The sequence below is a fragment of the Camelus ferus genome, chromosome 33, assembly GCF_009834535.1.
Source record: "Camelus ferus isolate YT-003-E chromosome 33, BCGSAC_Cfer_1.0, whole genome shotgun sequence".
Taxonomy (NCBI): Eukaryota; Metazoa; Chordata; class Mammalia; order Artiodactyla; family Camelidae; genus Camelus; species Camelus ferus.
Genome location: NC_045728.1, coordinates 12,134,708 through 12,161,992, shown reverse-complemented (window position 1 = coordinate 12,161,992; position 27,285 = coordinate 12,134,708). Strand labels below are relative to the sequence as shown.

At 52.3% G+C, this 27,285-nt stretch overlaps 2 protein-coding genes and 1 long non-coding RNA gene across 8 annotated transcripts in view; all 3 read right to left on the bottom strand.

Annotated features, from left to right (window-relative positions):
• Positions 1 to 1,183: 1,183 nt before the first annotated feature.
• Positions 1,184 to 12,883, bottom strand: FXYD2 (FXYD domain containing ion transport regulator 2). Of its 5 annotated transcripts, none has more exons than XM_032472667.1 (7): positions 12,834 to 12,883; positions 11,586 to 11,629; positions 3,580 to 3,618; positions 3,318 to 3,392; positions 1,882 to 1,918; positions 1,690 to 1,720; positions 1,184 to 1,368 (listed from the first exon to the last, which is right to left on the bottom strand). In XM_032472667.1, exons 1-6 carry the CDS (start codon positions 12,866 to 12,868, stop codon positions 1,696 to 1,698), a joined length of 255 nt encoding a protein of 84 aa, XP_032328558.1. In that variant the 5' UTR covers positions 12,869 to 12,883; the 3' UTR covers positions 1,184 to 1,368; positions 1,690 to 1,695. The 5 variants fall into 5 exon arrangements, with proteins under 5 accessions (XP_032328558.1, XP_014406654.1, XP_032328557.1 ...); XM_014551168.1 differs by lacking the exon at positions 12,834 to 12,883 and adding an exon at positions 12,296 to 12,542 and having other exon boundaries at positions 11,586 to 11,594; XM_032472666.1 differs by lacking the exons at positions 11,586 to 11,629; positions 12,834 to 12,883 and adding an exon at positions 8,634 to 8,764.
• A 624-nt stretch (positions 12,884 to 13,507) lies between these two features.
• Positions 13,508 to 15,352, bottom strand: LOC116661197. The gene is made up of 4 exons (XR_004317006.1): positions 14,817 to 15,352; positions 14,108 to 14,183; positions 13,819 to 13,886; positions 13,508 to 13,617 (listed from the first exon to the last, which is right to left on the bottom strand). It is a non-coding gene; the product is annotated as an uncharacterized LOC116661197 (long non-coding RNA).
• Positions 15,353 to 17,666: 2,314 nt separating this feature from the next.
• Positions 17,667 to 27,285, bottom strand: part of FXYD6 (FXYD domain containing ion transport regulator 6) — a 28,449-nt gene continuing 18,830 nt past the window's right edge. Inside the window, exons 2-8 of one of the 2 annotated variants that reach the window (XM_032472670.1) lie at positions 23,025 to 23,087; positions 22,400 to 22,435; positions 22,230 to 22,304; positions 21,647 to 21,683; positions 20,824 to 20,873; positions 20,236 to 20,286; positions 17,667 to 18,917 (exon numbers count right to left, since the gene is read on the bottom strand). In XM_032472670.1, coding sequence (XP_032328561.1) covers positions 20,258 to 20,286; positions 20,824 to 20,873; positions 21,647 to 21,683; positions 22,230 to 22,304; positions 22,400 to 22,435; positions 23,025 to 23,082 — 285 coding nt within the window. In that variant the 5' untranslated portion in view covers positions 23,083 to 23,087 and the 3' untranslated portion in view covers positions 17,667 to 18,917; positions 20,236 to 20,257. Of the gene's footprint in view, positions 18,918 to 20,235; positions 20,287 to 20,823; positions 20,874 to 21,646; positions 21,684 to 22,229; positions 22,305 to 22,399; positions 22,439 to 23,024; positions 23,088 to 27,285 lie in introns of both variants that reach the window. The other variant, XM_032472669.1, reaches the window with a different exon arrangement.

Genomic DNA, 27,285 nt, shown 5'->3' with positions numbered 1-27,285 from the left:
TAGGAGCCAGGCTTTCCCCTCTGTGTCTCCCTGGAGCAGCTCCCTCTAACCCAACGGGGCCTGTGAGAAGGACCCTGGAATGGGAGCCAGAGACCCGGGTTGTAGCTCTGGCTCCGACACAGGCTGGCTGTGTCACCTGGACAAGTCACTGCCTGAGTCAGGACCTCAGTTTCTCTTTTTGAAAATTGAGAATTGTCTATTTTACTCTCTAAGGAACTTCGGTGCTCAAGTCTTCCGTGATTCCATGAGGGTTGATGGTCTTCAGGGCCTGGGAGCAGTGGATTAAGACAGAGAGCTCAATTCTCAAGCGGAATGATGCCTACTCTGCCTCTGGTCCCCAAACATGCCCTCCCTGTTCAATCTATACTCCCCTAACTTGCTGCTCTTTTGGGTTCTTCTGCCAGTTCCCCCTCCTTCCCTCGGATGCTTGCAGACCCAGACGAGGAAACTGGACACTAGGTGGTGCTGTGATCCCATCATCCCATCCAGCCTCCAGAGGTCTTGTCAGGGAAGCGGGAGGGAAGATGGGCTCCTTCCAGAAGCAGGAACTGCATGAAGGGAGCGTGCAGTGCCGCCAGGGGGCCACGAGAAGGCAAGCACTGTAGGAGGGCAGAAGTAGCCCTCGGGGGGCTGACTGTTGGGATGGGGGGGGTCGGAGAGGGGCTGGAGGAACTGTTCACAAGGGCCCTGCCCTCACTGTCTACTCTCTGGCCCCTGGCGCTGGGATGAACAAAGCCAGCACCTAAATAGCTGGACAGGAGTAGGTCCAGCTGAGGTCCCCTGCCCCAAGAGTGGAAAGGGGGTGGCCAGAGCTTAGCAGCAGGGTCAGGAGGGGGATAGGGAGAGAGCATGTGCTGAGACCCCAGACCCACCCAGCCAGCCACTCCCAGTGGACAGCTCCAGCAGCGCCACCGAGGCCTGGGGCGGACAGATGCCCGAGCAGCTCCAGCAGACCAACGGCTCTGAACCTGCAACCTTCAGCCTTCCCGGCTTTCTCTTTGAGTGGCATTTGGAAAGCAGTTCCGGGGCTAGGAGAGGCCTACAGATGATAATACTGAACATCTGGCTTTGATAATGGGCACCTGAGCAAACAACTGAGCAACAAGAGACCAGGCGGTATTTCCTCCAACTTGGAGGGGTGGGCAGCAGCAGTTACAGGCGAGAAGGAGGGAGGGAGGCAGGCCAGGGAAGGAGCCATCTCTGAGGCTGGGCTTTATTATTAGCACGGGGTGGGAGGTGCCCACCCAGGGGTCACACGGAGACCGGAGCTTCCTTCAGCCCAAGGGGCTGGCAGCACGGGGGACAAAGGTCTACAGCTCAGAGGAGGCTTCCCCAGAGACCCCGGTGTGAAGGGGGGCACAGCTGACTCTGGAAAGACAAAGGCAGGGTTGGGGCTGTGAGGCAGCAGAGGCAGGGACTCTCATTTGGTTCCTTATTCCTTTCTCCAGCACATCTCTGCAGCCACCGTTGGCTACAAACACCACGCCAGGCACTCGGCCATCATTTAAAAACACATGAAGGTAAATATATAAAACAAAACAAAACGAAACAAACACATGAAGATGACAGATGCCTGGCTGACAGATGGAAGACCCTAAAATCCTTCCGGGCCGAGGCCCAGTCCCAGCTCTTCCTTATTATCCCGCAGCCATCCAGGCTGCCCTCTTTGCCCGCCCCACGCAAACCTACCTCTCATTACAGCTCATCTTCATTGACTGGCCTGGGATGGAGGAGAGAAGACAAGAGGGCAGTGGGGAGGCAGTGAGTCCAGGGATCCTGAGGTTGAGGACCCTCATCACAGGTCTCAAAGACCAAACTCCTAGCCCCACCCCACCTTCCCCTGACCCCGCCCACCTCCATCCCACCCAGGCAGGCACCTACCGGTGTCTCTTCTTGCCCCCGCAGCGGAACCGTTTGCCTTAAAGAGAGAAAGGAGGTTAGCATGCAAGGAGATCGTCTCCACCCTGGAGGACTGAGCTCTGTTGTCTCTCCTCCCTCCTGCCAGCACCACACACGGTGTCCCACTTGGAGGCCCCAGATGACTGTCTCTCTTTTCATGTGGAGCTGAATCATAAGCATGCAGGAGCCCAAGTCAGTCAGTTGGCCAATCAACAAACATTTACTGCGGTGGCTCTGTGGTGGACGGTGAGCACACTGAGAGTGGTGGTTGAGCCTGGCCCACCGTGGTACCCCCTGCACAGTGCTGGGCCTGGAGAAATCGCTCAATAAGCTCTTGAAGAAGAATGGCAGGAAGTCCAGGGCCAAGATCCCTGCTCACACCCGCCTGCCTCCCACACCTGTGTGCTCAAACGCTAAACAGTGCTGCCCTCGGGAAGCCTCCACGCGAATCGGGGAGACTGGCCACGCCTGCAGACCCAAGTGGCACCACTCATGGATGTTTTAGAATCCCAGGACCCAGAGCTGTGTTTGCTACATTCTCTGTCTTCTTTTCACTGGTGTGTTTCTGTGTATTTTAATTCTGATTGCACCAAAACAAGTCCACGAGTGTTTATTAAATTCCTGCTGTATGCCCACTGGGGCAGGGGATGAGGCAGGGACACTTTTCTCCCCCGGACGCCCCGTGCCTGCCTTCTTGGCTGCCAGCCCTAACTTTATGCGGCAAGTGGGATCCTCCCCATTGAACAAATAAGCAAACCAAGGAATAGGGGCTCCATGGTAAACTCAGAGGGGGCCTAAGGCCTCTGGCTCTCAGGCACCATTGCCTTCCGGCAGCAGGCGGTTGGAGCGGACACCTCCAGGTTCAGCTGAACCCACTCTCCTGACTGGCTGCAGAATGTTAGGCAAGTGGCTGCACCTGTCAGGGTGGGTCTGGTTTTTCATCTAGAAAATGGTGACAGTGGTGGACATCCCTCAGTGTTGCCAAAAGGATTAAATGGGCCGAGATGTAGCTCAAGCCAAGACAGTGTCCAGATTTGGGGACAGAGGTGTCCAGTAGAGGCTGGTTCCCTCTCTTCCCCTGGCCCACATGGACCCTGGATCTTTGCAGGGCCTGTGGGAACCAGCTCTCCCATCTCTGCAGCTCCCCTGTGTCCACTAGAGGGTGCACTTGAGGACGAGGGAACTTCCTCTGGGTGGTCTGAGGACCAAGCAGGGAGAGGTCCAAGACCCCTCTCTCCATCCAGGTGTCCATCAGTTCCCACATCCTTCTAGGGGGCGGGGAGGGGAGCCAGGAGACTCACTCCCTCCTTTCGGGATCTGGGGGGGGGCTCTCCCCACCCTCCCCTGGGAAGCCAATGTGCTCATGGCTCTGAGAAGAGATGTGCCCCCCGCACCCCCTTCCCAAAGGCCCCACTTACTGAGGATGATGATGAGCCCCACGATGAAGGCCAGGGCAGCGAAGATCAAGCCCCCGTTGCGAACGGATTCATAGTCTGAGAAGGGGGATGGCAAGGAGATGGGGTGGGTGACCCCAGCACCCTTGCCGGAAGCCCACCCAGCAGCAGCTCCACAGTGACTGGGGAAGATAGGGGCACCTAACACAGGGCTGGGAGGGGCCAGAAACCGGGGACACCTGGGGGGCACTCAGGAAAGGTGGGGAGGAGGGCCCACCAGGCTTACCGTAGTAGAATGGGTCCACGTCCCCACTGGAGCTGCCACCTGAGGAGAGACCCAGAGGTGGGTGAGGGGCAAGTCACAGACGGGGGTGTGTGGCTCCCACTAGAAACAGGAGAACTCCCGTCCTTCCCACCCCAGCCCCACCAAGGGTCCAAGTGGGCCAGGAGAGGCCGGTGGAGAAAGATCCCAGGAGGGGATGCTGGTGGTTCTGCTAACTGCACTGCTGGAGTCGGGGGGCATCTGCCCTAGACAGCTCCTGAGAGTCCGCTGGGGACCCGACACTGTGCATCCAAAGCAGGGACCCATGCTGCCTGTGGGGGCCTCCGGTGACTCTGGAAGGAGCTAGTTCCTTCCTGTCCTTGCTTCATGCAAAAGTAAGAAAAGGCCCCATTTGCAGCAATATGGATGGACCTAAAGATGATCATATTGCGTGAAGTCAGAAGGAGAAAGACAAATATCATATGATATCACTTATACGTGGAATCTAAAAAAAAAAAAAAAAAAAGACAAATTCTATTTACAAACCTAAAACAGACTTACAGACACGGAAAACAAACTATGGTTACCAAAGGGGAAAGGGCAGAGAGGGATAAATTAGAGGTTGGGGATTAACAGACACACATGACTACATATAAAATAGATAAACAACACGGACCTACTGCACAGCACAGGGAACTATATTCAATAACTTGTAATAACATATGACGGAAAAGAATCTGAAAAGAAAATATATGCATATATGTGTAACTGAGCCACTTTGCTGTACACCTGACACTAACATTGTAAATCAACTACACTTCAATAAAATTAAAAAAAAAAATAAGAAAAGGCCAACAGAGTCACCTCCCATAAGACTCACTGAGCACCTCTCTCCATATGACTAATCACCTACAAGGTACTTAAAAATATTTGTGAAGTGAATGAATGAATCAGTAAGTAGAACCATAATGTTCACTGAACAGAAGGAGGAAATTGAGGCCCAGTTTGAAGACTTGTCTAAATTCCCAATGAAAGTTGAGTCTTGAACCCATGTTTCTAGATTCTTCTCTCCTATGTTGCTATCCTTAGGGGGAGGCAAATTTATTTAAGGACCATTAATATATTTATTGTGCTTACCCTGTGCCAGGCCAAGGCTAACAAAGCAGTAGCTCATTTAACCATCATAACAACCCTGTGAGGCATCAATATTGTTCCAATATGATCCATGAGACGATGCAGGCACAGCGGGGTTAAGCCACTCACCTACAGCCACACAGCTAGGAAAGGGTACGGCTGGAATTTTGAACCCAGGCAACTGGGTGTTAAGAATCTATGTGCCTCTCACATGGTTGGGAGAAGGGAGACATTTCAAGGCCAGGTGGTCTGGTCCCATCTCCTGCTTCCCGCAGCGATTCCCATCCTGACGTGGAGTGGCCCAGCCCCAAGCGGATGTCATGGCTCTGCCCTCCAGTCCTGTAAACTGCGCACACCTGCCGCTGGGCAGCTGGAGAGCACCTGGCCTGAGCTTTTCTGCTGAGGCTGGGAGTGACCCCTCTTCCCTGCCCTGTTTGAGCCTCTTCTTGGCACTAGGGAAGCAGGGCCCAAGGTCAAAGGAATGCACCAGTCGGCACCTCCCAGGCCTGTGCTGAACTGCGCCCTGGGCGCTGGGAGGCCTTGGGGCCTGGTGAGCCCAGCTGTCCTGACGGCCTGCTTCCTCGGCGGGAGAAAACAGGCTGAGGCGGCGCAACTCCTAGGCCTAGAGGGCCCAAGGCCAAGGGGAGGCTGTGGGGGGCCCAGGCACCCGTCCCCATGTGGAAGGCCTCCAAGGTTGTCTTCCTGGCTTCAGTTCAGTTCTTGTTCAGGGTCAAATGGGACGTTAGAGTCAGAGCCGTGATCACACCAGGAAACTGCCTCCTCCCTGACCACCTTGTCTGGAGGCATTCATTGGAAGAGCCTGTCCCCACCCCAAGCCCTCACCTTTTCTAGATCTGGCTCAAAGACCGCCATCAACAGGGGCCCTGTTGGGCTCTGGGCCTGACCACCCTCCTTCGCAGGGTGCCTTCAGGGAGTGTGTCCTGAGCTTGTGGGGGGCTATCCCGCAAAGCCAGCCTGACCAGAGGGGCCTGCTCCTTCCCCAGCCTGACCCCTGTCCACCTCCTGCTCTGAGCTTAGACAGTCCAGAAGATGCACTGAAGCAGGAAAGTCAAGATAGAAGCTCACCCCCACCCTCCACCAGCTCCTACTTGGTGCCTGAGTTTCCGCCATTCAACTGTATTTCTTTGGAGTTAAGGCGGGATCCTCTTTTAAAAGCAAGTTTTCTTAGAGAGGAAGCTGGCATGGGGTGAGGAAGGGGTGCCAGGTACTCTGGAAGGCAAGGGTGCCAGGAGACGAAAGAGTAGGGTCCAGATCGTCCTGCAAAGGGGGTCCAACAGAGGCCACACACACACACACTCACCGTCATCTGTTGACAACCCTGCCATGTCCCCAGCAGACTGGCCTCGTCCCCACTGCCCTCTTCCCACTGCCTCCGCTTCAGGGAGAGTGCCCGGCTGTGGGGTGGCCAGGGTGAGGTGGGGGCATTAAACATTAACAGTGCCAGGTAATATTTACCCTGGTCACAAGAAAAGCCTTGGTGTGGACGGTGGGGCTCCCGCTGAGGCGTGAGGAGGTGTGAGGCCTGGGAGGGGCGGGGGGAGCTGGACAGCTTTCCAAACCCCTGCCAAGGAAATTTCCAAAGAGAAGCGCCAGCGACAGATGTGTGTGGTGTTCTTCCACCAGCTGGAGGGGCCACAGCCGGGGCTGTGACAGTGGGGAAGTGAGAGTTTCCTAGTATACTCCGTGTACATACAGCAGGGGGGCAACGTCCCACAGGGGCCCCCGCCCCGGCTCCTGCCCACCTTACCCACCTCTGTCTAGATCACTGTTTTGGCTGAGGTGCCTTGCCTGGCACTCAAGGCTTCCCTAAGGCGGTCCCAAGGAGCCTGGCCCGCCTCCCACCTTACAGCCCACCTGAGCCCCCACCCCCATCGATCGGTCACACCTTCATGTGTGTCTGGAATGTCCTGGAATGCCCTTTGCTCTATTCTCTTTGTTATCCATCCAGGCCACATCTAGCCCCTCACACCTCAGTTAGAAAGGCTCCAGTTGTCCCTAACTCATCCCCCTCTCCCTGCAGCCCCTGGCACTTCCCCTCCACAGCCGTGAAGTGGCCCTTTCTAGTTTCTCCCATGCCAGTGTCCTGCGTAGGCTCCTTCGGGAAGGGGCCGAGCCCCACCACAGGGAGAATGCCTTGCTTTTACGATTTGCAAAGCACGTTCCTTACTGTTATTTCCTTGTGCTTTGTATTATTTCCCCATTTTGCAGATGAGGCATCTGAAACACAGAGAGGTTAGGGCCCTGGCCCAAGGTCACACAGCCAGTGAGCAGTAAGGTGGAGACTGACAGCAGGCTCCCAGTTCTTGGAGTCGGGAGCTTTCCCACACCTCTCGGGCCTCCTCGGCCTCTACTGTGGCCCCCTTCACCTCTGGGACCCGGGTGCTGGGTCCTCCATGGGTGCTCACATCCTGGTTGAGTTCTAGTCAACTGAATTGGCCTCAGAAGAGGCTGGTGTTCAGTTGTAGCTGAAGGGTGGAGGCCCAAGGTCAGGGTCCACCAAGGGTGGTTTAGTCCTCCCAAAGGGAATAACTCCATCTGCTAATCCTCCTGGAGCAGTGGCAGGGGATCAAGATTTGAGTTCATTTCTGGCTCCTCAACTTGCTAAGTGTATGGCCTCTTGAGCCTCTGTGAGCCTCAGTCTTCTCCTCTGTAAAATGGGTTGTTGTGAGGAGAAGGGGAGATAATGCATGTAAGTAAAGCATGTGGCAGGGGGCCTGGTACACAGTAAATGCAGTCTTTGTTACTGTTACATGCTATTCAACCCGGAAAAGCCAACCACCCTCCAGCGAAAATGAACCCGGGGGTGAGCTGGAAAAAGCATGGCGCAGCCCTGCCGCCCAGGAACAGAGATGCCCCTTCAGCCCTTCTGCTTTCGGGGCCAACTGACAAATACTTACGAAAGCACAACAGAGCTAACATCTGGTCAGGGTTGAGCACAGGTCAGACTCCTGCATGCACTGTCCTGCTGTCCATTCCACAGCTAGAGAAACTCAGCTGGTCATTTGCCCCCCGCAGGGAATGACCCCTAGAGGTGGCCAGGGTAGTCCCGCTGGGCAGCCCTGGGAGGTTGAGGGGCTTGCCTGAAACACCCAGTCAGTGACAAAACCAGGGCTAGAAAGCCAGACCCAACCCCCAAGGCTGTGCTTTCAAAGCTCCCGCCGCTCTCCACAGATGCTGGTGCCCCCTGGTTATATGTTATCTTGGTATCTTAGTACATTTTGTCTGTTTTTGTAAGCTCTCATGGAGTCTCACTGGAATATAAAAGTAGGGGGAAAGATAGATAGATAGATAGATAGATAGATAGATAGATAGATAGATAGATAGATAGATAGATAGAAGAAAGAAAGAAAGAAAGAAAGAAAGAAAGAAAGAAAGAAAGAAAGAAAGAAAGAAAGAAAGAAAGAAAATAAAAAGAGAAATAAGTGAGAGAAGTCAACAGCTGCATTTGTAAACTCTGCAAGGCACCGTTCTAAGCACTTTACTAAAATTAACTCATTTAACCATCACAACAACTCTATGAGGCAAGGAAGGCATTATTATCATCCCCGTTTTATAGATGAAGAAACTGAGGCACAGAGAAGTTAAATAACTTGCCAGAGGTCAGGCAGCTAGAAAGTGGGGAAACCAAGCTCTGAACCGAGCAGCCTGGCTTCAGAGTTCCTGCAGAAGGACAGATGGATTGACACACAGACAGGGGGCTGTTGGACAAGTTGCCTTTCCAACCCCTGCAGCTCAGAGATGCAGGAAGCAGGGATGACGGCTTGCTTGGGACTCTCTATTGAGACACCTTGTTTAGAAATCCTGCCTCTCCTCATTTCTGCTTTTCCTGCACTTCTGGGGAGCTGGGGGCGCACTTGAAAGTGATGGAGCGGACACCTGTGCCAGAGTCTGAGAAGGCAGGGGATGGGCTTCAGAGGACTCACCCAGGTACCACCTATCCATGGCAGGAGCTGCTGGCTGTGTCCTCCGTGGAAGAGAAGGTTGTGGGGTGCTGGTTTCCGAGGGCCTGGATGGAAAGCGTGGCCCTCCCTCCACGCCCCAGCCAAGCCCACAGGCAAAAAGAGACAAAGGCAGGGAGGAGGGGCTGGCAAGGGAGCCAGGAACCACGTGAGAGCCCGGGTAGGTTCTCTGACCTCCAAGGGTACCCGAGGAAGGGAGAAGCTGTGAGCCACCATGGACAAACTGCAGCCCCGACCCTGGCCCCTGGCCCCAGGGGAAAGATGCCACAGCCAGCAGCCTCCATGCAGCCCAGGCGCCTACAAAGGTCACCAGAAGCCAGGAGGGCACTGGCCAGGGCTAGAGCCAGTGGAATCAGAGCCTCTGGGCCGGTGGCAGCCGAGGGAGACACTCACGGGCACGTGCGCCCCTTCCACCCCGCAAGCCTCCACTCAGCTATACCTCATTCCTCCAGCCCAGTCTGGCCTTGTCCCTGATGTGTCCTGCCCCCAGGGCCCGTCCTGGAGCTAGGAGTCCCCTAAGACCGGGCAGAATAGCAGCAGCGCCTCGGAAGCTGCCCTGGGTGGGATGGGAATGCTTTCAGGCCGTGGCCCTGGGCCCGAGGCACCAGCGGCAGCCCCCTGTCATTCAGCTAGCAGGCGAAGATGGGGAGCAGCTGGGGGTGGGGCACCGGCGTGTAACCTGCTCTCCCTCGGCTGGGACCCCTCACTCAGCTCCTGGAGCCTTACCTCAGGCTGTGAGATCACAAGCGGCTGCCACACCTCAGCAGCTGGAGACACCAGCAGCTTACTGAGGCCTCTGAGGGCTGCTGGTCGGGGCCACAAGGGGAGTGGCCGGAAGACAGCACTTCTGGCGCAAAGGCAGGTGTGAAGGGTCTGACTCCCAGCTGGCGGCAGTTGGAGCAGGAGCGGCAGAGCAGCCCCTCACGCTGGCTCAGCCCAGCCCCTGTTCCCTGGCCACAGGGGCCCCTGACAGGGTCTGGAGTAAGGCTGCACAACAAGCAGCCTCTGTATGGTTCACTTAGAACCACAGGATCTTCCTCTGGTCCCCTGTGGGCCACCCTGCTCAGCAGCCCCAACATGGACACTGAGAATCAGGGTCTGGGAGATGCTGGTCTGGCTCCAGCCTCTGCCCCTTGGCTCTGGTCAGACGACACCCACCATTCTGTCCCTCCTTAGCAACACGTTCTGCCCTGAGGGGATGACTAGTGAACCCCCCAGAGAGCTGCCTGGGGCTGGAAAACTCCGGAAATGGAGACAGGCAGGCCTGGAGGGGGCTGTCTGGCTGCTGAGATCTGTCCTGGGGGGCCACCCCCCAGCAGGCAGCCCTGCCTCCTCGCTTCTCTCCCCACCACCCACTAAGCAGGGACCAACCTGCCCAGGGGCCTAGCTGCTCACCAGACCAGGCCTCGACCCACATTCCCAAGTGGAAACCTGCACACTCATGGCCCCGAGCCTCCGAGCAGAACTTCCCCAGGTAGGGCAGCTGGAGAGGTTCCTAAATCTCAACTTTAGAGGTTGCCTGGTCCAAACACATCAGAGATCCCAAAAGAAGAGACCTCAGCCAGAACTACCCCTATCACTCACACACACTCTCTCTCTCTCTCTCTCTCTCACACACACACACACACACACACTCCCAGACACTAACATTGTGAAGAAAGGCATCTCCATCCCAAATGGAGTCCCTGTGTCATAAACTAACTGGAAAGCACCTCCCAGGTCATCCCACTCAACACCCCCTCACTTTGTAAAGGATTCACTCTCCTGCTCACACAGCTCTGAGGGCTGAGTATAAGCCCTTCCTGTGTTCTAGAAACCCTTCTTCATCTGGCCTGACCTGGTCTCCAATGACTTCCCTATCCCTTCTCTCCACTCCAGCCATCTGGTCTCCTTAATAGGTCCTCTAACCCTCTAGGCACACTCCTGCCTCAGGACCTTTGCACTGGCTGTTTCCTCTTCCCAAAGACTTTTCCTCCAGAGAACTTTTTGGCTGAACTTGCTCAGGTCTTTCTTCATAGACTGACTTCAAAGACCTTTCCTTGCCTCCCAGCCTAAAAGGTACACACCCACTCTGCAACATTTCAAATCTCTTCTTAGCTTTATTTTTTTCTTGGTAGCACTTATTATATCTGATCAATCATGTATATTACTTATCTTGCGTCTCATTTCTCTCCCAACTAAAATGTAAGCTTCAGGAGAGCAAGGATGTTTGTTATGTTCATTCCTAGATCCCCAGGGCCTAGAACCAGGCCCGGCACTTGGTGGCCCCCCAGTTTTGTTACATGAAAAAATCAGTTACACAGGTGAAATAATTTTGCCAGAGGCACAGGCAGACCTAGAACTTGCTTAATGCAGCCTCTTCCCATGAAATCACCTGCCCTGTAATTAGCAAGAACTAGTCTGTCTTCACAGACACAGTGGGTGACCAGCACCCCCACACCCTGCCGACAGCTCACCCACCAGAGGGCTTCCTGGGGAGTCCCATATCCCTGCCCCTCTGCTCCCCCAACTCCAGCACTTCACCCGGAGCCGAGCAGCAATTTTCATGAAAGCTCATTTGTCCTTTCGGGGGAAGGCAGATGTTAAGAGTCAAGGAGGTCCTGCCTCTCTTCCCTCACTCACGCCCAAGTCCTAACTGAAGTCATCAGCCTAGCTGACACTGGGGACAAGAAGCCCCTCCCTCAGAGACACCCTACTTTCTTCTAGTGAGGCCCATGATCCCCCAGAGAGAAGCCCAGGCCATCCCTTTCCCCCTGAGGCATCCCTGTGAGCAGGGTAGGGGGCCCCCTGCCGGCGGATGCCTCCAGGCTTAAATCCTGTGGCACCTGACTCTTCTTTAAGGACTGTGTGAGGCTGGGGAAGGTCACCTCTCCGAGTCCCCTTCTCCCATCTGTAAAGTGGGATGATAGCACCTACCTTGCAGGGCTGTTGCAGGAATAGAGATGATGTAGGTAGAATGCCTGGCCAAGAGGGTCCTAGTAAGTGCCAACTTCATTACTGTCACCCCGAGCTGGCCTCCCAGGAGACAAGGACACTCGCAGTAGTCCCTTCCCTGGGCTCAGTCCCCAGTGGTGTGATCTTTAAAGCAGGTTCTCAGAGAGCCTTTTCCACAGCATGGTGTCTGCTGGCCTACCACCCAAACAGCGTCCCCAACCTCCGCTTCCTCCCCGGACACCCCACGCGGCATGCCTGTTCCCTGCTGGCATCTGGCCCCATTTCTTGTTCTTCTGGTCCTCCCTGGAACATGGGGCCTCCTGGGGCAGGGGGACTACTCTGTGTCCCAGAAAGGCTCCAGGGCAAAGACTCCCTTTGTCTGACTGTTCCAGGCTGGAGCCAAATGGAAGGATACTCTGCTGTTTTCCCCAGGACCCCGAACCCAAGGAGCTTTTTGGGAGGTACGGAGAGGTACTTCCCAACTCCCAGAACCCTCTTTCAGGGCTGTCACGTCCAAAGGGACAGTGTCCTCAGTTGCTCTGCTCCAGTCTCCCCTCCTTTGTTCCCTGACTCCTCAGTCTTGGGCAGCCGTCTGGGGTGGTCATTGCTGGGCCAGTGGGGTAAGGGGCTAACAGGCTGGGACATCAGCTGAGCTTTGTCTGCCTGGTGCTGGAGGCAAAGGCCCTCATTACCAGCCTCCCTGAGACAGGATCCTCCAGCTCCACCAGCCCTGGGCGTGGGAGTCTGCATGGCAGAGTGCACGGCCTTGGACTCCAGGTCCCCAGTCAATCCTCCCGGTGTTGGCTTGCAGCTGGAGAGAAGCCAGAAGCCCCTAAAAAGCCCTGATTCCTGGCCCAGGTCTGTCCTCAGCTGTGTGGCACGCGTGGTCACTCGGCAGGGAAGCGGGTGGCTCTCAGGTCCCATCTGTGCTGCCCAGAGTCCCTGAACCCCAAGGAACGCTGGCTCCTGTCTCCTGCTATGGCTGCGGATGCCAGGGTTGCTGGGGTCTTATAAGGCAGGGCTGGGAAGAGGTGGGACCTGGAGGGTCCATTTCTTAATTGCTGCCTTCAGGATGGTGCGAGCTATGGGGCACACAGGTCCTGGGAGCTGCCAAAGGGCAATGTACTCAGTCAAGGTCACCCAGGCCTTTCTGCTCCCTGAGCAGGCAGGAGATGAGGACGTCCTCTTCTGTTTCTACAGAAGGTACAAAGGTAAACTCGTTTGACCTACCTCTCCCACAGTGAATACCCTGGAGAGAAATGCATTCCTGACTTTTCTAAAAATTCACATCTGGGCTTGAACTAGAACAGAGGCTGTTTCTCTCCAGCTGCAGTCCTTGTCCTTCCAGTAACCACATCCCTCTTTTATCTCTGAAAAGCAGCTCCAGGCTCACCGCCTCCAAGAAGGCCTCCAGGAGCAAGCCCGCCCCCTGCTGCTCCTGCCCTCCCTCAGTGACCTTCTGGATTCCACCGACATGGCCCAAGCAGGTTCACATTCGGCTTTGTAACCACCTTTGCCATTTATTTCACAGACTGCCTAGTGTATCCTGGCTTCTTCAGGGACGCAGATCATGGGGTCTGTTAAACATCTGTCTTCAGTGAGTCTGGTGACTTGGTAAGCAATTCTGTCCATTTTCTGGTTCTCAGTAATTCTAGAGAGCCCTTGCCTCTTTGATCTGCTTTGTTCTTCCCAAGGACTCAGCCAAGCAGGTTTTGTGATATTCATCTTACAGAAGAGGAAAACTCCAATGGTATGTGGACAAGCCAGAACTTGAACTCAGGTCTAAAAGACAGAAGGGGAATCCTGCTATCAAAGAAAGAGCACGTAAGGAAGTGGATGGTAACATAAACATTAATGTGGACAAAAAAAGTCGTTGCTGTCATTTTAACAAACAAAGAATGTTATCTGCCATTCCGGTAAGCAACGAATGTTGTCTTCCATCAAACCATCTGCCACTGCCAGTGACCATGCACCCCGAGGGGAATTCAGGGTGGAGAAAAACAGGATACTGGCCCTAGATAGTTAAGATGCGTATCAAAGAGAGAATTTCAAAGAGCCCAGACTCTTGCATCTTCCCATACACAGAAAGGCACTAAAATCATTAACTTGAGATGCCTGTGTTTTTGTGTGATTAGTGGTAATCTTTTCAAGTTCAGTTACATGGGCTTTTTTTCCCCCTAGTAAAAACTCCTCCATATCCTGGCTCCTCCCTTACCTCTTTGGAGCAGTTCCTCAGAGCCATCTGAGAGGCTGTCTCCCAGGCTATAGTCCTCAGCAGTGTCCCTGAATAAAACAATTCTTTCTCAACTTTCAGAATGTGTGGGTTTTTTTTTTTTTTCAGTTGACAATAAGATAATATCTACATTAAAAACTTCAGTGTTTTTATGTCCATTGTATCATTTTGACGCTGCGCGTTAATAGGAATGATACTGACAGACCCACTGTACAGTAGAGGAAACCAAGGCTTAAGCGGCTTCCCCAGTTTACACAGGAGCCCAGCTTACCTGAAGGCTAGGAAGGACTTCATTTTGCAGGGAAGGAAACTGACACAGGTGCTGGGGTCTGCCCCTGCTCACACAGCTAGAAGGAACACAAGGCAATGCCCTGAGCCTCTTTCTGCTCCACCAGATAGCCTCCAAGCCTAGCTGGGGGGGCAGGAACGCACTCTTCTAGATGGTGCAGGGGGCCCACCCCTCGGCAGCCCCTACCACTCCAAGTCCTTCAGGACACCGGATCACAGCATCACCTGCTCTGCCATCACTGCCTTGGCAGGTACCCCACTATTGTGCAACCGGGCACAGCGCTGGGGCTGGCTCCGTAAAATCAACAGTCAGTTGGCTTGAGCTGGTTGGTTCTGGCCCCTTGGAGTTTAGCTGTGACAGCAATTAATCACACTAATGCTGAGAGGTGGCCTGGAGACAGGTATTTCCAAGGCTCCGCTACTGGCTCAGGCAAACACACCTGACCTACCTCCCCCCCCGCCCCATCTCTCTCTCTCTCTCTCTCTCTGGGCCGAGGGTGATGCAGAGCAGCCAGGGACAAGGTGGGGTGAACCAGACAGAGCTGGACAGCTCTCCCACCCCAGCTCTGCCAGCCACCCTTGCCAGCCTGTGATCCTGGGGAGGGCAGAGCTCTCCTCCCCGGAGGAAGGGGAGAAGGGGCCCTGGTGACCTTGGGGCGTGCTCCAGCCTGGCGTCCCCCTCACCCACCCACCTCCACCTCGCTGCTTGCACTCTGCCTCTGACTCTCTTCCAAGAACAATTTGGCAAGTTCCAATCCCACAACCTGTAAAAAAAAAAAAAAAAAAAGAAGTGATGGGGAGGGCCACAGCCCGGGGAGATCCAGAAGGCAGATTGGCCTATTTTTCTGTTAGTGTCAAATAGCACAAACAGTTCCATGTAAATAGCCTTGAAAAATCTTTGCAATGGAATTCATGGGGGGTGAGGAGTGGCAGGAGGGGAGTAGCTGGGAGGAAAGATGTGCAGGACACCTGAAATCTCTGAGACCAGGGGACTCAGTATTCCCTTCTGGGAGATGGCACAGCACCACAGCTTTCCTATTCAACCAAGTTACATTTGCTATGTTCAGTGGGGAGGTATAGTGCAGTGGTGGAGTGCGTGCTTAGCATGCACGAGGTCCTGGGTTCAATCCCCAGTACCTCCATTTAAATAAATAAATAAACACTAATTACTCCACCCCCTCAACAACAAAAACTCCAACCAGATCACAAATATGTCACGTGCCTAGAGGCTGAGTGGACAGACCTAGTCCTGCCTGCATAGAGTGCTGGTCTGGAAGGTAGACACACATTAAGCAGCGATCCATTCCTGGGTTCTGGATTCTTCTTCCCTGGCCCTATGGTGCTAAACCAGAGAGGGAGAGGTGGGGGGTGAGGGGGTCCTCCATTTGGGCCTGGACTCAGAGTCCATCTTGCCTAGAGGATCCCACCTATCAGTCATTCTCCCTCACCTTGAACACTTCCAGTGATGGGGAGCTCACTCGTTTTGGAACATCGTGGCTTGGGAACTGAGGACTCGCTCACACTTGGCCAAGTGTTGCCTCCCTCCCACATTCACCTGATGGGCCTGAGTCCTCTCCCCTGCAGCAGAGTCACCCTGGTTTGGAGCTGGAGGTCTGGGCCAGACCTTGGCTTTGCCACCAGCAGTGCAAACTCAGGCAAGTCCCACCAAGCCTCAGTCTCCTCATCTGCAAGCTAGGGATGCCATTGTGAAAGGTTGTGAGCCCTGAATGAGTTGGTACATGTGAAGTCCTCAGCCCAGTGTTTGGTACATAGTTAGTGCTTGGTAAATGTTAACTGCATTCATTCATCATTATTTTGACAATCTGTTTCTTTGCCTGTTTCTTATTGTGTTGTTTCCAGACCACTTACCTCCCACAGGACCCGCCTCATCGGTTCAGATGATCCTCCTCCTCCACCTGGGTATCAGCCTTCTGGAGGAGGCCAGGCTGCGTGGGGTGCTGTAAAGCACTTTGCAGACAGACAGCCTGGGTTCAATTCCTGGCTGCTCCCTTGGCCAGCTGTGTGGCCCTAGACCAGCCACAAATTCATCAGAGAGAATCTGTGAATTGTATCTAGCTCAGAGATCGTGCTGGATTCCCACGTGGAGAAAAGGATGGGGGCTTAGACTCCGGCAGAGTAGAGATAACAATTTCATACCTATACCAGGATGCAGTAGATATGAGAACTACCATTCTCTGTTGTTAATATAATTATTATGAGAAAAATCAGAACCTCTTCATCGGACTTCCTTACTCTTTAATGTTTCATTTTTAATAATGAATATGAGGAGATACCCACCAACTTTAGTGCACCTGGGGCCTCTAAGGATCTTTATCTGGCCTTTCTCTGACATTGCTGCAAAGCCTCCACCTTCCCTGACACATAAGTGTTCCATGAATGGTGGTCATTGGCTTATTCACAAAGTCTAAGCGTGACCGGAGATGTTTTAACCACCGTGATCTCTGGGTTGTCAATGTTGAGCTTGATCTCAACTACAAGCCCTGGTCTTTTCAAAGCCCTGAGGGGCTGGGGGTCCAAGCAGAAGTAGGACAGGCACCATGCATGTCCCGGGGGTGGCTAGAGAGTGGCTGGACCACTCCCCTCCCCGCCGCACTCCTCAGGACCTGGGCCTCGTGATTCTGCAGTGCCAAACAACTCACAGAATCTAGACAGACTCTACGAAGATTTTTTGAGATTGTAAGGTGTTCCGGCATTCTTATGTCAGAACAAGACATAGCCCTTCCCCCCAGGAACTGTGTCTCATGATGAAGACACGGAACATGTAGGGGTGGGGGCCACACACGGGCGGCTGCCAAGGGAACCAGCTCACAGCTGTTTGTTCGGCCAATAGTACTTTTTAAAAAACTGAATTGGAATGTCTTTGGGAGGATACTCTAGGTGACTCCAGGCCCCTAGGCCCCATCTATTGTGTCACTACAAAGGGGACATTATCCACCTGACCGCTACAGTTTGGAGCCAAGAAATAGCATTAAACGTGAAGATAAAGGCAGGAACCAGTGAGACTGGAGCACAGAGAAAGGACTCATTCTACCGGAAGGCCAAGACAGCTTTGCAGAAGCAGGTATTTGGGTTTAGAGAAAGATAAAGGGGGTACGGGCTTTGGTCATTACCCAGGTGACCTACCACATTCCTCTTTGTCAAGTCCTTAGGTAGTGGCCCCAGAATTGACCAAAGGGGCAAGTTAGAACCTTTCATTCCAGGCCAGCAAGCCTTGGGTCAGGCCATCGTGACTCCCTTCTCTCCAGGACATGTAGGAGGCAGAGGTCCTCCTAGGGGTGGAGCCTGAGCCCATTGACCTGGGGAGGAAGCAGGAGGAAGGGGTGAGGAGGAGGGGTGTGGATACACGAGGGGAGGGGCAGGGGAGGGAGGGGAAGCCCAGAGGAACTAAGTGGTTCAGCAGCTGAAATAAATACCACCTGACTGCCTCGGCAGCCATCGCTTCCTCCCTCTGACCAAGGACACAGTCCCTTTGGCCCTTCAAATACTCAGGTTCTTTCACAGAAAGGAAAACACCTCAGAGCCACTAGGAAACAAGTGGTATTTTATTCCTTTTTGTCATTGTGGAGAGGAGAGGGCACAACACAGAGAACAGCAGTCCTGGTCATGGCGGCACGGTTTGGGTTTGGTTAGTTTTCACGAGAACACGATGGGCGGGAGGGGTGGGGTCTGATTTTCCACTCTCTTCACGGCCTTCAACCTCTTGCTGTTCCGTCCGCAGCAGGGCTGCGTGGAGCCCTGCCCGGTCTCCAACCCGCAGCACGGCCGCTGCCCTCGCCACTCTGACCAGCGAAGGGCAGAACACAGGGCACAGGAGCCACCGCTGCTGCCTGGCCAATGGGACGTGGACAGAGAAGCAAAGGACCCCTGCTCTCCCTGCCGCCCCTCCCCAGAGCACTGGCCTCACCTGAATGCAGCCCTCAGTCATCTCCTGCCAGAGACCCAATTCAGGGACGGGGAGTCTGAGTCCAGGCGAGCTGGGCTGTAGATGGGAGCCTCGGGAGCCGGGGAGGCTGGAGGGGGGAGTAGGGTTCCAGAGCCCAAGGAGTTATTGCTGAGAAGACAGGCAAGGGACATGTTCCCTGGGGGCAGAGTAAGTGGGGGATGGGGCAGATGGGGACCAGGGAAGGGGAGTAGCCGCCTGAGGGCAAAGCGGGCTTCCAGCTTCTTTCTGGGAACCTCCCACTGCCAAGAGACCTCAGAACAGACTTGGTCCAGGAAGGACCATGGAAGCAAGGTGCTTGTAACAGGGGTGAAGAGCGGCCAGGCAGGATGATTGTAATGTGATGTAAACTCTCCCAAGTCCCAGGACAACTGGAGACTCCCGCCCGTGCCCCACCCCTGCACCCATCCCTACATCCAGAGAAGAACTGGCCTCTCAGGGAAAAAGCAGGCTTTTGGGAGTGGGAGGGGATGGGGCCACGGAGAGCAGGGGGGAGCTGACGGCCACAAGGCTCAGCTCCTGCCCAGGAAAGTGAGTCCAGGTTCACTACAACACACCATCATCCACGAACAAGCAGCCACGGAGACCACAGTCATCAGACGCACGCACGCACGCACGACATGTCACAGGAGGTGGATGAGACCACAGGCTGCAGGTAGGGGAGGCGGTGTTGCATCATTAAGTTGAGGACAGGCATTTGAGGGGCTGGGGAAAGGGCAGGGGGACACACAAGTTCTTGGCTTCTCCCAGGGAAAGATCTGTTGCTGAAGTGGCTGGTTTTTCTTAAGCATCAGCATTTGCATCTAAAGGTTCAAGCAGCTGCCTTCAGGTTCTGGAGGTTGAAGAAGGAGAGAATTTAAATTGAAACAAAACTCTGGCTTCCTTTCAAAAGTCTCTACTTGCTCGTCTCCCCGATAGCCCCTCTGCCCGCGGAAGCTCCCAGGATGAGACCTGTTCTAAGTGCCTTGTTCTCGGGAAAGCAAGGAGGGTGAGTCTGAGAAGCAGGGAAAGATGAGGGCGGAGAGGGTGGGACTCAGGGGAGGGGCTCTCTCAGGTGGGTGGAACCTGGTGGACACGGAAAGGAAACTGTCAAACCCAGGGTTTCCATATCAGGACGCCCCCGAGAGTTGCTCATAGCCCTGAGACTCAGGACAACAGGGTTTCTGAGGAAGTTCTAGTGAGGGGGGGAAAAAAAAAGACAACTGCTGGCTGGAGATTCTGTCCCGGGAGCCTCTCCATACTGCTCCCCAGATTCTGAGCTGCTGGCTGCCACAGCTCGGACACAACACGGGGCTGCAGCTGGGACACTGTGCCCCCTGGATTGGTTCTACAGTCACATCGAGCTGAGGCATCACTGACCTTCCCAAGGCCCAGCTAGAGGATGGAGGTACTGAGCCCACGCTGCACCCCCACGGGGCTGTTTTTGGGGCAAGAAAGCAGTTAGGAAAGAATTCCGATGCCTCCTGAGTACACTGTGTTATTACTATCACGGTTGGAGCTGGTGTACCGGGCATTTTACACCCAGAAATCTTTTTTAGGAGAAAGTTATATACCTCTTTATCATGTCTTATTTGTATGAAAAAAAAAAAAGGCAGAAGTGAGCTGAAAGAAGACTGATTTCCCCACAAACTCAGTCCAGTATATTTCAGGACATGTCATAAAGGAAGACAGGAGCAGAGGGGTATGATCAAATCCAGACCCAACTACAAAGCCCTGAGTTCAAGTTCCATCTCTTACTTACTATCTGTATGGCTATTCTCTCTGACCTCAGTTTTTTCATCTATAAAATGGGGCTAAACCCCACCTGTCCTACTTACTTCTTCTGGCATACTCAAGTGAGTTTGTGTATGGGGCAGCATTTTGAAAACTGGAAAGCAATTAAGTTATTACTTTCCCTTGTTACTCTAATGAACAATGGAAAAGGATGACACCCTGCTACCTGGACCACTGGGTCGAATGGAAGCCCTATTTTCTGAGGGAGGTTTCAGTCTGTCTGTCTCATCACCCTTTTCAGACACGAGCCTCCTCAGAGCACAGCTCATAATAAAAGCTGTGCATGTTGCAAAAGCTGGCCCAGTTCTTCCCTGCTGGCTCTGCAGCCAGACTTCAGTCAGATGGTGACAAACAGATGCAGACAGGCAGCATCTTACCTTTGCACCTGAGGGCTGCACTTCAGTTCTCTGCTTTCTGGGGCTCTGTTGCTGGAAAGAGAACCGGAATGGATGGTAGTGGATGAACCCCTCATCCCAGCAGGCCACCCCCTGCGGCAGCCCTGCCTGTGCCTGTCTCTGGGGGAGCCTGACCTGCACGGTGGAGGTGACTCACGTGGATTCCGAGTCAGACAGACCTGGGTGCAAATCCTTGTCCTGCTACTTGCTGGTTAGAGGACTTGGCAGTTTCCTTCACTTTTCTGAGATGTGGTTAGTGTTGTCTGCCTCGTGGGACTGCATGCCCACATCTTAAATGAGACATCAAGCACCTTGTATCCTGCCTGACACTAAGCAGAGTCCCCGTAAACAGCAGCTGTCAGGAGCAGCCGCCTGTGTGGTGGAGGTGAGGGGGTGACGCAGAGCCGAGGCCTGGGGACCCCTCTCTGGCATAACTATGGAAGCATGTCTGGCCAGCCAGCTCTCAAGAGGCCACAGCACCTGGCAGCTGTCGGCCACCCACCCCTGAGCTGTACAAGGACCCTTGCCCACTCCCTCCATCTCACCTGGGCAGGCGGTCCTAACACTTACCATTTGCAGTGACGAGGTTCTCCACCTGGGCCTCCTCATCCCCTGGAGCCCTGCAAGAGAATAGGATGCGGGCCCATCAGGTCTCCAGGGCAAATCCAGAGAGCGTCCCTCTCGCCCTGCTGGGGCAGGGCCCTGGGGTCAGTCTCCTCTGAGTCACAGTGGATCTCTCTCCATCATGGGGCACATGGGGCCCGGGGAGGTCAGGGCCGAAGGGGACAGAGTCAGGGGAACTTATGGGCACCCTTCAATGTTGGTCCCTGAGAGAGCTAAGTACTGGGGAAGGGTGGCCTAGAGCCGCCTGGGGCCTTGGGTTGTGTCTTGCCGCAGACTTTGGACTTTGAGGTCCAGGGCTGGCCTGGGTTACCACAGTGGACCAGTGGGGTGTGCCCTTGTGTGGGGGTAGAACGGTGAATGAACGGGAGCCCAGGTTTCCACAAAGAGCCTCATGAGTAGGTGACAAGCAGGGCAGTGTCACAGGTCCTATAGAGAGGGGACGGACCTCAAGAGAAGCCCTGAGGCCCTCTGCCTCCCTTCTCCCAAGCCCAGCTGTCTCAAGGGCCTCCAGACAAGGATCCAGCATGTTCCTTCCCCACCCCACCCCCACATCAGAAGAGAGAAGAGAGGGCTAAACCTTGATGCTTTGACCTCTCCTTTTCCCAAGGTCTACCTGCAATCCTCAAAACTGCTACCCCTACCCCAACACACACGGCCTGTTTCTGAGACAAGAATTCAAAAGGACATTCATTTGGGGTCACACGCCACGGACCCCTCCCTGTCCCCTCCTAGTGTCACCCCAGAGGTCCACAGCCATGGCATTCCTTACCGTGGCTTCTGATTGAAACTGCACTTGCATCTGCGACCTGAAAGGCAAAAAACCATCCAAGGTCATGCTCCCGGGGTGGCCACAGCAGGGCTGCGCTATGAGTCTGGGTAAATAGCAGCCCTTCTCTGGGGTAGCACACAGCTTGCAGAACTGTACATGGCAATCCTTGGTTGGAGCAGGGTCCTTCTGAGGCCAAGGTTCACCCTTCAGCACTTTGGATGGTGATACCAAGAGCAGAGGGGTCCATGGTGGGAGGCGGGGGGTGTGGACAAAGACGGGGGCACATCCCTTAGGGCACTCTAAGGACAGCCCTGTCTCCTGTGATCCCCCACAGCAGCAGGACAGCCACCCGCCCCCTCTTATCTGTGCCTGTTTTCACCAAGCACTCATTTTGTTCATTCTTCACTGATTCACTGAGCACCTATTATGTGCCCAGCAGTGTATTAGGTGCCGGAGATAACCAGAATGGACAGGCTCCCTCCCCTCCAGGAAAGAGAGCAGCCAGGCTCTTGGACCGCTCACACCTGTTTCACAGCAGCAGACACTGCCCATGCAGAGCAAACACAGGAGCAAACAAACTTACTTAGGATAAGCAGGATCCCCACGGAGAAGAGGACCACAGCGAACACCAACCCCCCGATCCTCAGGGTCTGGTAGTCTGCCAAAGGAATGAGGGTGAGAAGACGGAAGAGGGAAGAGCCAGGGAGAGTGTGTCCGTCCCCCCCCCCCCCCAGGGTCGTCATCACCACTCACCATAATGAAAAGGGTCCTTTTCTTTCTCCTGCTCAGCTGCTGGAAAAACAAACACGTGTGATGAAGAGGAAGACAGCTGCACGTCCTGATTCCCAAACATCTTACCGTGTCTCACATGCCTCACTCCCCACCGAGGGATTCCTAGGAAGCAGGACCCATGAAGCGGAGATGCCCAGAGTAGCCAGGAAGGATGGGCCTGCCTGCCAGGGTCAGTGTTCACAGCATCCACATTTACTGCCCCCTTTTATCTCACATCATCCCCAGAAGACAGGGTCTATTTTCCTCTTGTTGCAAGTGTGTTAACTGAGACCAAAGGAGGACACGTGACTCGCACAGTCTAGAGACTCACAGGCAGGTCTGGCTCCCAAAGTTCAGGTTAAAAGCCTACAGGGCCCTAGTGGGCTTCAGGGCCAGAGCCCGCGGGAGGAGACGAGCAGGCTGGATGAGGGTCTGTGAATAGCCACTGCCTTCCAGGATGTTCTTTGCTGACTAAAGGTGGAGGAACTGGTTAGATGCGTAGAATCTGAGAGCCCCCCAAACCTGGTGACCCAAAGGGCTAGGATGTTGCCCCAGAAAGGGCCGTGGCTGCTCTCCTGTCAGAGCGAGGTCCCCGAGGGGTACTTACCACTGGCCAGGACTGCAGGGGCCAGCAGGCTGCACAGGAAAATCAGCACCACCTCCATGGCGTCTAGAGACGGAGGGAGGAAGATGACCCTCTGGGCAGGAGACGCCCCACTCTAACCCGCAGCCTGACCAGGGCCCCAGTCTGATTCCCACCTCTACGCTGAGCGCTCTCCACACCGTGCGAGTTCAAACAACAAAATGCAAGCAGCTGACATTTATAGACTCCTTACAGGCAGCAGTTCAATTACAACCAAATCAATTCCATTAGCAAGCACTGTGGCTACCCCATTTTGCAGGTGAAGAGCCTGAGCTTAAGGAGGTGAAATGACACAGTAGTAAACAGCAGAGCCCACATCCTAACCCAGCTCAGGAACGCCTCCACCATGCTGCCTCTCTGGTGCCCAAGCTTAAAACCCTGAGGACTTATGAGATGACCTCACCAGCATCCTCTCTCCGTGGCGCCTAGACACGTGGCCATCTCTAGCTCATTAAGATGTCTGGGACTTCCTGGCCTAGTTCCCTATAGCCAAGACCTGCTGGCAGAAGTTAAATTAAATGAGGCAGGTAAACTAACGCCCCTCAGGCGGGAGGCCTGCTGTTCCTGGACTCTGTATGGTAAACCCTGAAATGCTGACAGCTCTTCCTCGTTACCCATCACGCTCTCCCTTCTAAAATGCCCAAATCAACCCATAGACTTTAGTTCACAGCCCTCCGTTGGTCCGATGAATCAAAGGGAGCGTGGGGACAGAGGGGTTCTCTGAGTATCAGCGCCCTGGCCTCTCCTTCCCCAGATGGTGCCTGAGACTTCTGCTCACGGGCTCAAGCCCCTGGTCTCCGGGGTCGGCGGCCCCTGGATGGGCCATTTGGATGGAGGCAGAAGGCAGGGCCAGTGGGTCCCTCCTGGGGATGGAATTCAGTAGAGTTACACACACCTCTTTCCTGGGCTTAAAGGAGCATGGTAAAGAGCCAGCGGGAAAAAGGGAAAGAAACCTGAACCAGGAAAGCCCAAGTCTTGGTGGAGCGAGACTAGCAGGGGCCTGACCCCCTACACGTTGTCGAGTGGTCAGGACCACGCCCTATTCTCCCGGCCCCGGGGGCCAGCAGCCCCCAGCTGCCCTTCACCACTCAGCCAGCAGAGGTCAGAACGGCTCCATCCAGAGTCAGGCCAAGGCACAGACCCAGGACTCGGACACAGGCGATTCAAGAAGCATTTATCAAAAGGCAGTTGTTTGCTTTTAGTGCTACCTCATCTAATACTTGTATTTCTTTTAAGTTTTACATTACATTTTATATATATAAAAGTATACGTAACACACGTATAATGAAGCATGGCCCTAAGAAAACACCCATAAACAACTTAAGAACTAGAGCTTTACAAATACCTCTACATTTTATATTTTCCTCCAACCCAACCCCCTGCCTTACTCCCAGAGGTAAACAGTCCCTGAATATCCTGAATATCCATTTTTAATCATTCCCTTGCTCCTCTTCAAAAAAATTTTAAACTTAAGATATAATTCACATACCATGAAATTCATCATTTTAAAGTGTTCAGCTCAACGATTTTTAGTATATTCATAAAATTATGCAACCATCATCACTAAGAAACATTTCATCATCCCCAAAAGAAACCCATCCTAATTAGTGACTTGTCTTTTCACTTTTTAAATTGTCTTTCAATGAACAGAATTTCTTAACTCCGATGTAATTAGATGCAATGATCTTTGTGTCTTGTTTAAAATTCCTTGTTGGAATTTACTGAGTCAGAAAGCATTTTCTTCTAAACATCTTAAAGTTTTGTCTTTTGCATTTAAATCTTTATTCCATCCGGAACTGATGTTTATGGAAGACATGAGGTAGGGATCGCATTCTTGCTTTTTCCCCATCTGACAACCAGTTGTCCTGGAACCATCTGTCACCATCTTCCCTCGTGATGTGCACGGCCACTTGTGTCCAGTGGGTCTGGTTTCTGTCCAGGTGTGGGTCTGTTTCTGAGCTTTCTCTTTGGATCTGTTGGTCAGTGTGTCTGTTCCTGCATCAAAATCAGCGTCTCGGTTACTAAGGTTTTGTGGTCATCTTTCCACGTGGTGGGAGCAGTTTCCTCTTCTTTTTTTCCTTTCTTCTCTGCCTCTCCTGCCTCTTCCTTCAGAAATGTCTTCACTATTCTCGGTCTTTTGCTCTTATATATCAACTTTAGAATCAGCCTGTCAAATTCACCTAAAACTGTTGGGATTTTGATTGCAATTGCAATGCATCTATCTACAGAACAACCTGGGGGAGAACCGACATTTTTTGTGATCTTGAGTCTCCTATCCGTCAATAAATCTCTTCATTTGTTTAGGTCCTTTTCAGTGTCTTTGAATAAAGTTCAATAAATGCTTTCATATAGATCTTGCACATCTTCTGTTAGATTTATTGCTAGGTATCTTACCATTTTTATTGCTATTTTAAATGCCATCTCGTGTGTGATGTCTAATTTTTGCTGGTATAAAGGCAATTGATTTGTATATATTGATCTTTTTTAAAATTGGAGTATAGTTGATTTTCAATGTTGGTTAGTTTCTGGTGTACAGCAAAGTGATTTAGTTATACATATATATATGTGAAGACTATATATATGAAAAATATATATTCTTTTTCATATTCTTTATCATTACAGGTTATTATAAGATATTGAATATAGTTCCATGTGCTAAACAGTAGTCCTCATTGTTTATCTGTTTTACATATATAGTAGTTATTATCTGTAAATCCCAAACTCCTAATTTATCCCTCCCCTCCCTTTGTTTTCTATGTCTGTAAGTCTCTGTTTTGTAAATAAGTTCATTTGTGCCATTCTATATATTCCACATATGAATGATCTATTTGTCTTTCTCTGAGTAGACTCATTTCACTTAGTATGATCATCTCTAGGTCCATCCATGCTGCTGCAAATGGCATTATTTCATTCTTTTTATGGCTGAGTCTCATTCCATTGTGTGTGTATATATATATATTCCATTGTATATATATGTAGATCTCACATCTTCTTTATCCAGTCATCTTTCGATGGACATTTAAGACTATAACCCTCTAAGTTCTACTTTCACTCCAAACACAAGCTTTGAAATGTGGCTTTTTCATTATTGCCTAGTTCTTAGTACTTTAAACTTGCATTATAATTTAATTAACCTGTGCATTAAGAAGGATTTCTTTAAATGTCCCGATATATAGTGATTTTTAATTTACTTTTGTTATTGACTTCCAACTTAATGTGCACTGGGGTCAGAAAATGTGGTCTTTAGGAATCAGATGCCTTGAAATTTACTGAGACTTGCTTTATGATCTAGGCTGTGGTTACTTATTTTAAAAATTATATTCCATGTATTCAATTATTAATTCCTTCATTGTTGAGAAGAAAGTTCTGTATGCCCATTAAGTTAAGATTATTGTTATTTAACTTTCTATGTATTTTCTCATTTTTTGACTATGTAACCTATCAAAAAATTGAGGTAGGTTCTTTAAAATCTACCACCATGAGGAAGGATTTATAAATTTACCCCTGTGTTTCTTACAATATTGTAACAGAAAGTTTAAAATTATTATACTGCCCTGGGAGTTGGATCTTTTACGATTACATAGGGATCCTGTCTTAAATTCTACTTTACTTTCCGCTTTTCTGTGTCTATGCATTGGGTGTGTCTTATAAACAGTAAAGAGTTAGATTTCCTTAAACATTCAATTTGATTATTAACTGTCAAGTTTACTCTGTTTAACTTTACTGTGACTATTAACATATTTAGTCTGATTTCTACCATCTGTTTTTCCTCTACTTTTCTTGTGTGTATTTCTCTTTTGACTTTTTTTTTTATTTTTGGATTGACTTTCTTATTCATTTTCTCCCTCTACTGGCTGAGAAATTATTCAAGCTGTTTGTAGTCTTTTAGTGGTTACCTTTGAAATTTTACCGTTTGTATTTGCTATAGACTGAATGTTTGTGTCCCTAGTCCTCCATGTGATGGAATCTGGAGGTGGCCTTTGGAAGGTGATTAGGTCATGGGTGGAGGTGGGGGGAGGTTGGGGAGGAGCCCTCATGATGCGATCAGTGCTCTTATAAAAGAGACCCCAGAGAACTCTCTTGCCCTTTCTGCCATGTGAGGGGTCAGTGACAAGACAGCATCTATGAACCAGGAAGCAGGCCCTCATCAGACACTGAATCTGCTGGCCTCTTGATCTTGGACTTCCCAGCCTCCAGATCTGTGAGAAATCAGTTTCCATTGCTT

Bases quoted from the DNA above. Each gene is read 5' to 3' on its own strand.
- FXYD2 (XM_014551168.1), bottom strand. From the start codon at position 12,527: ATGGGACCTGAGAGCCACCCGCTTCCCTGCCGAGTGACCACGCGTGCC. The intron at 3,393-3,579 runs GTAAGCCTGGTG...CCCCCTTCTCAG, and splicing joins CGTGGACCCATTCTACTACG to ACTATGAATCCGTTCGCAAC. The intron at 1,721-1,881 runs GTAGGTGCCTGC...CCTCCATCCCAG, and splicing joins GGGGGCAAGAAGAGACACCG to GCCAGTCAATGAAGATGAGC.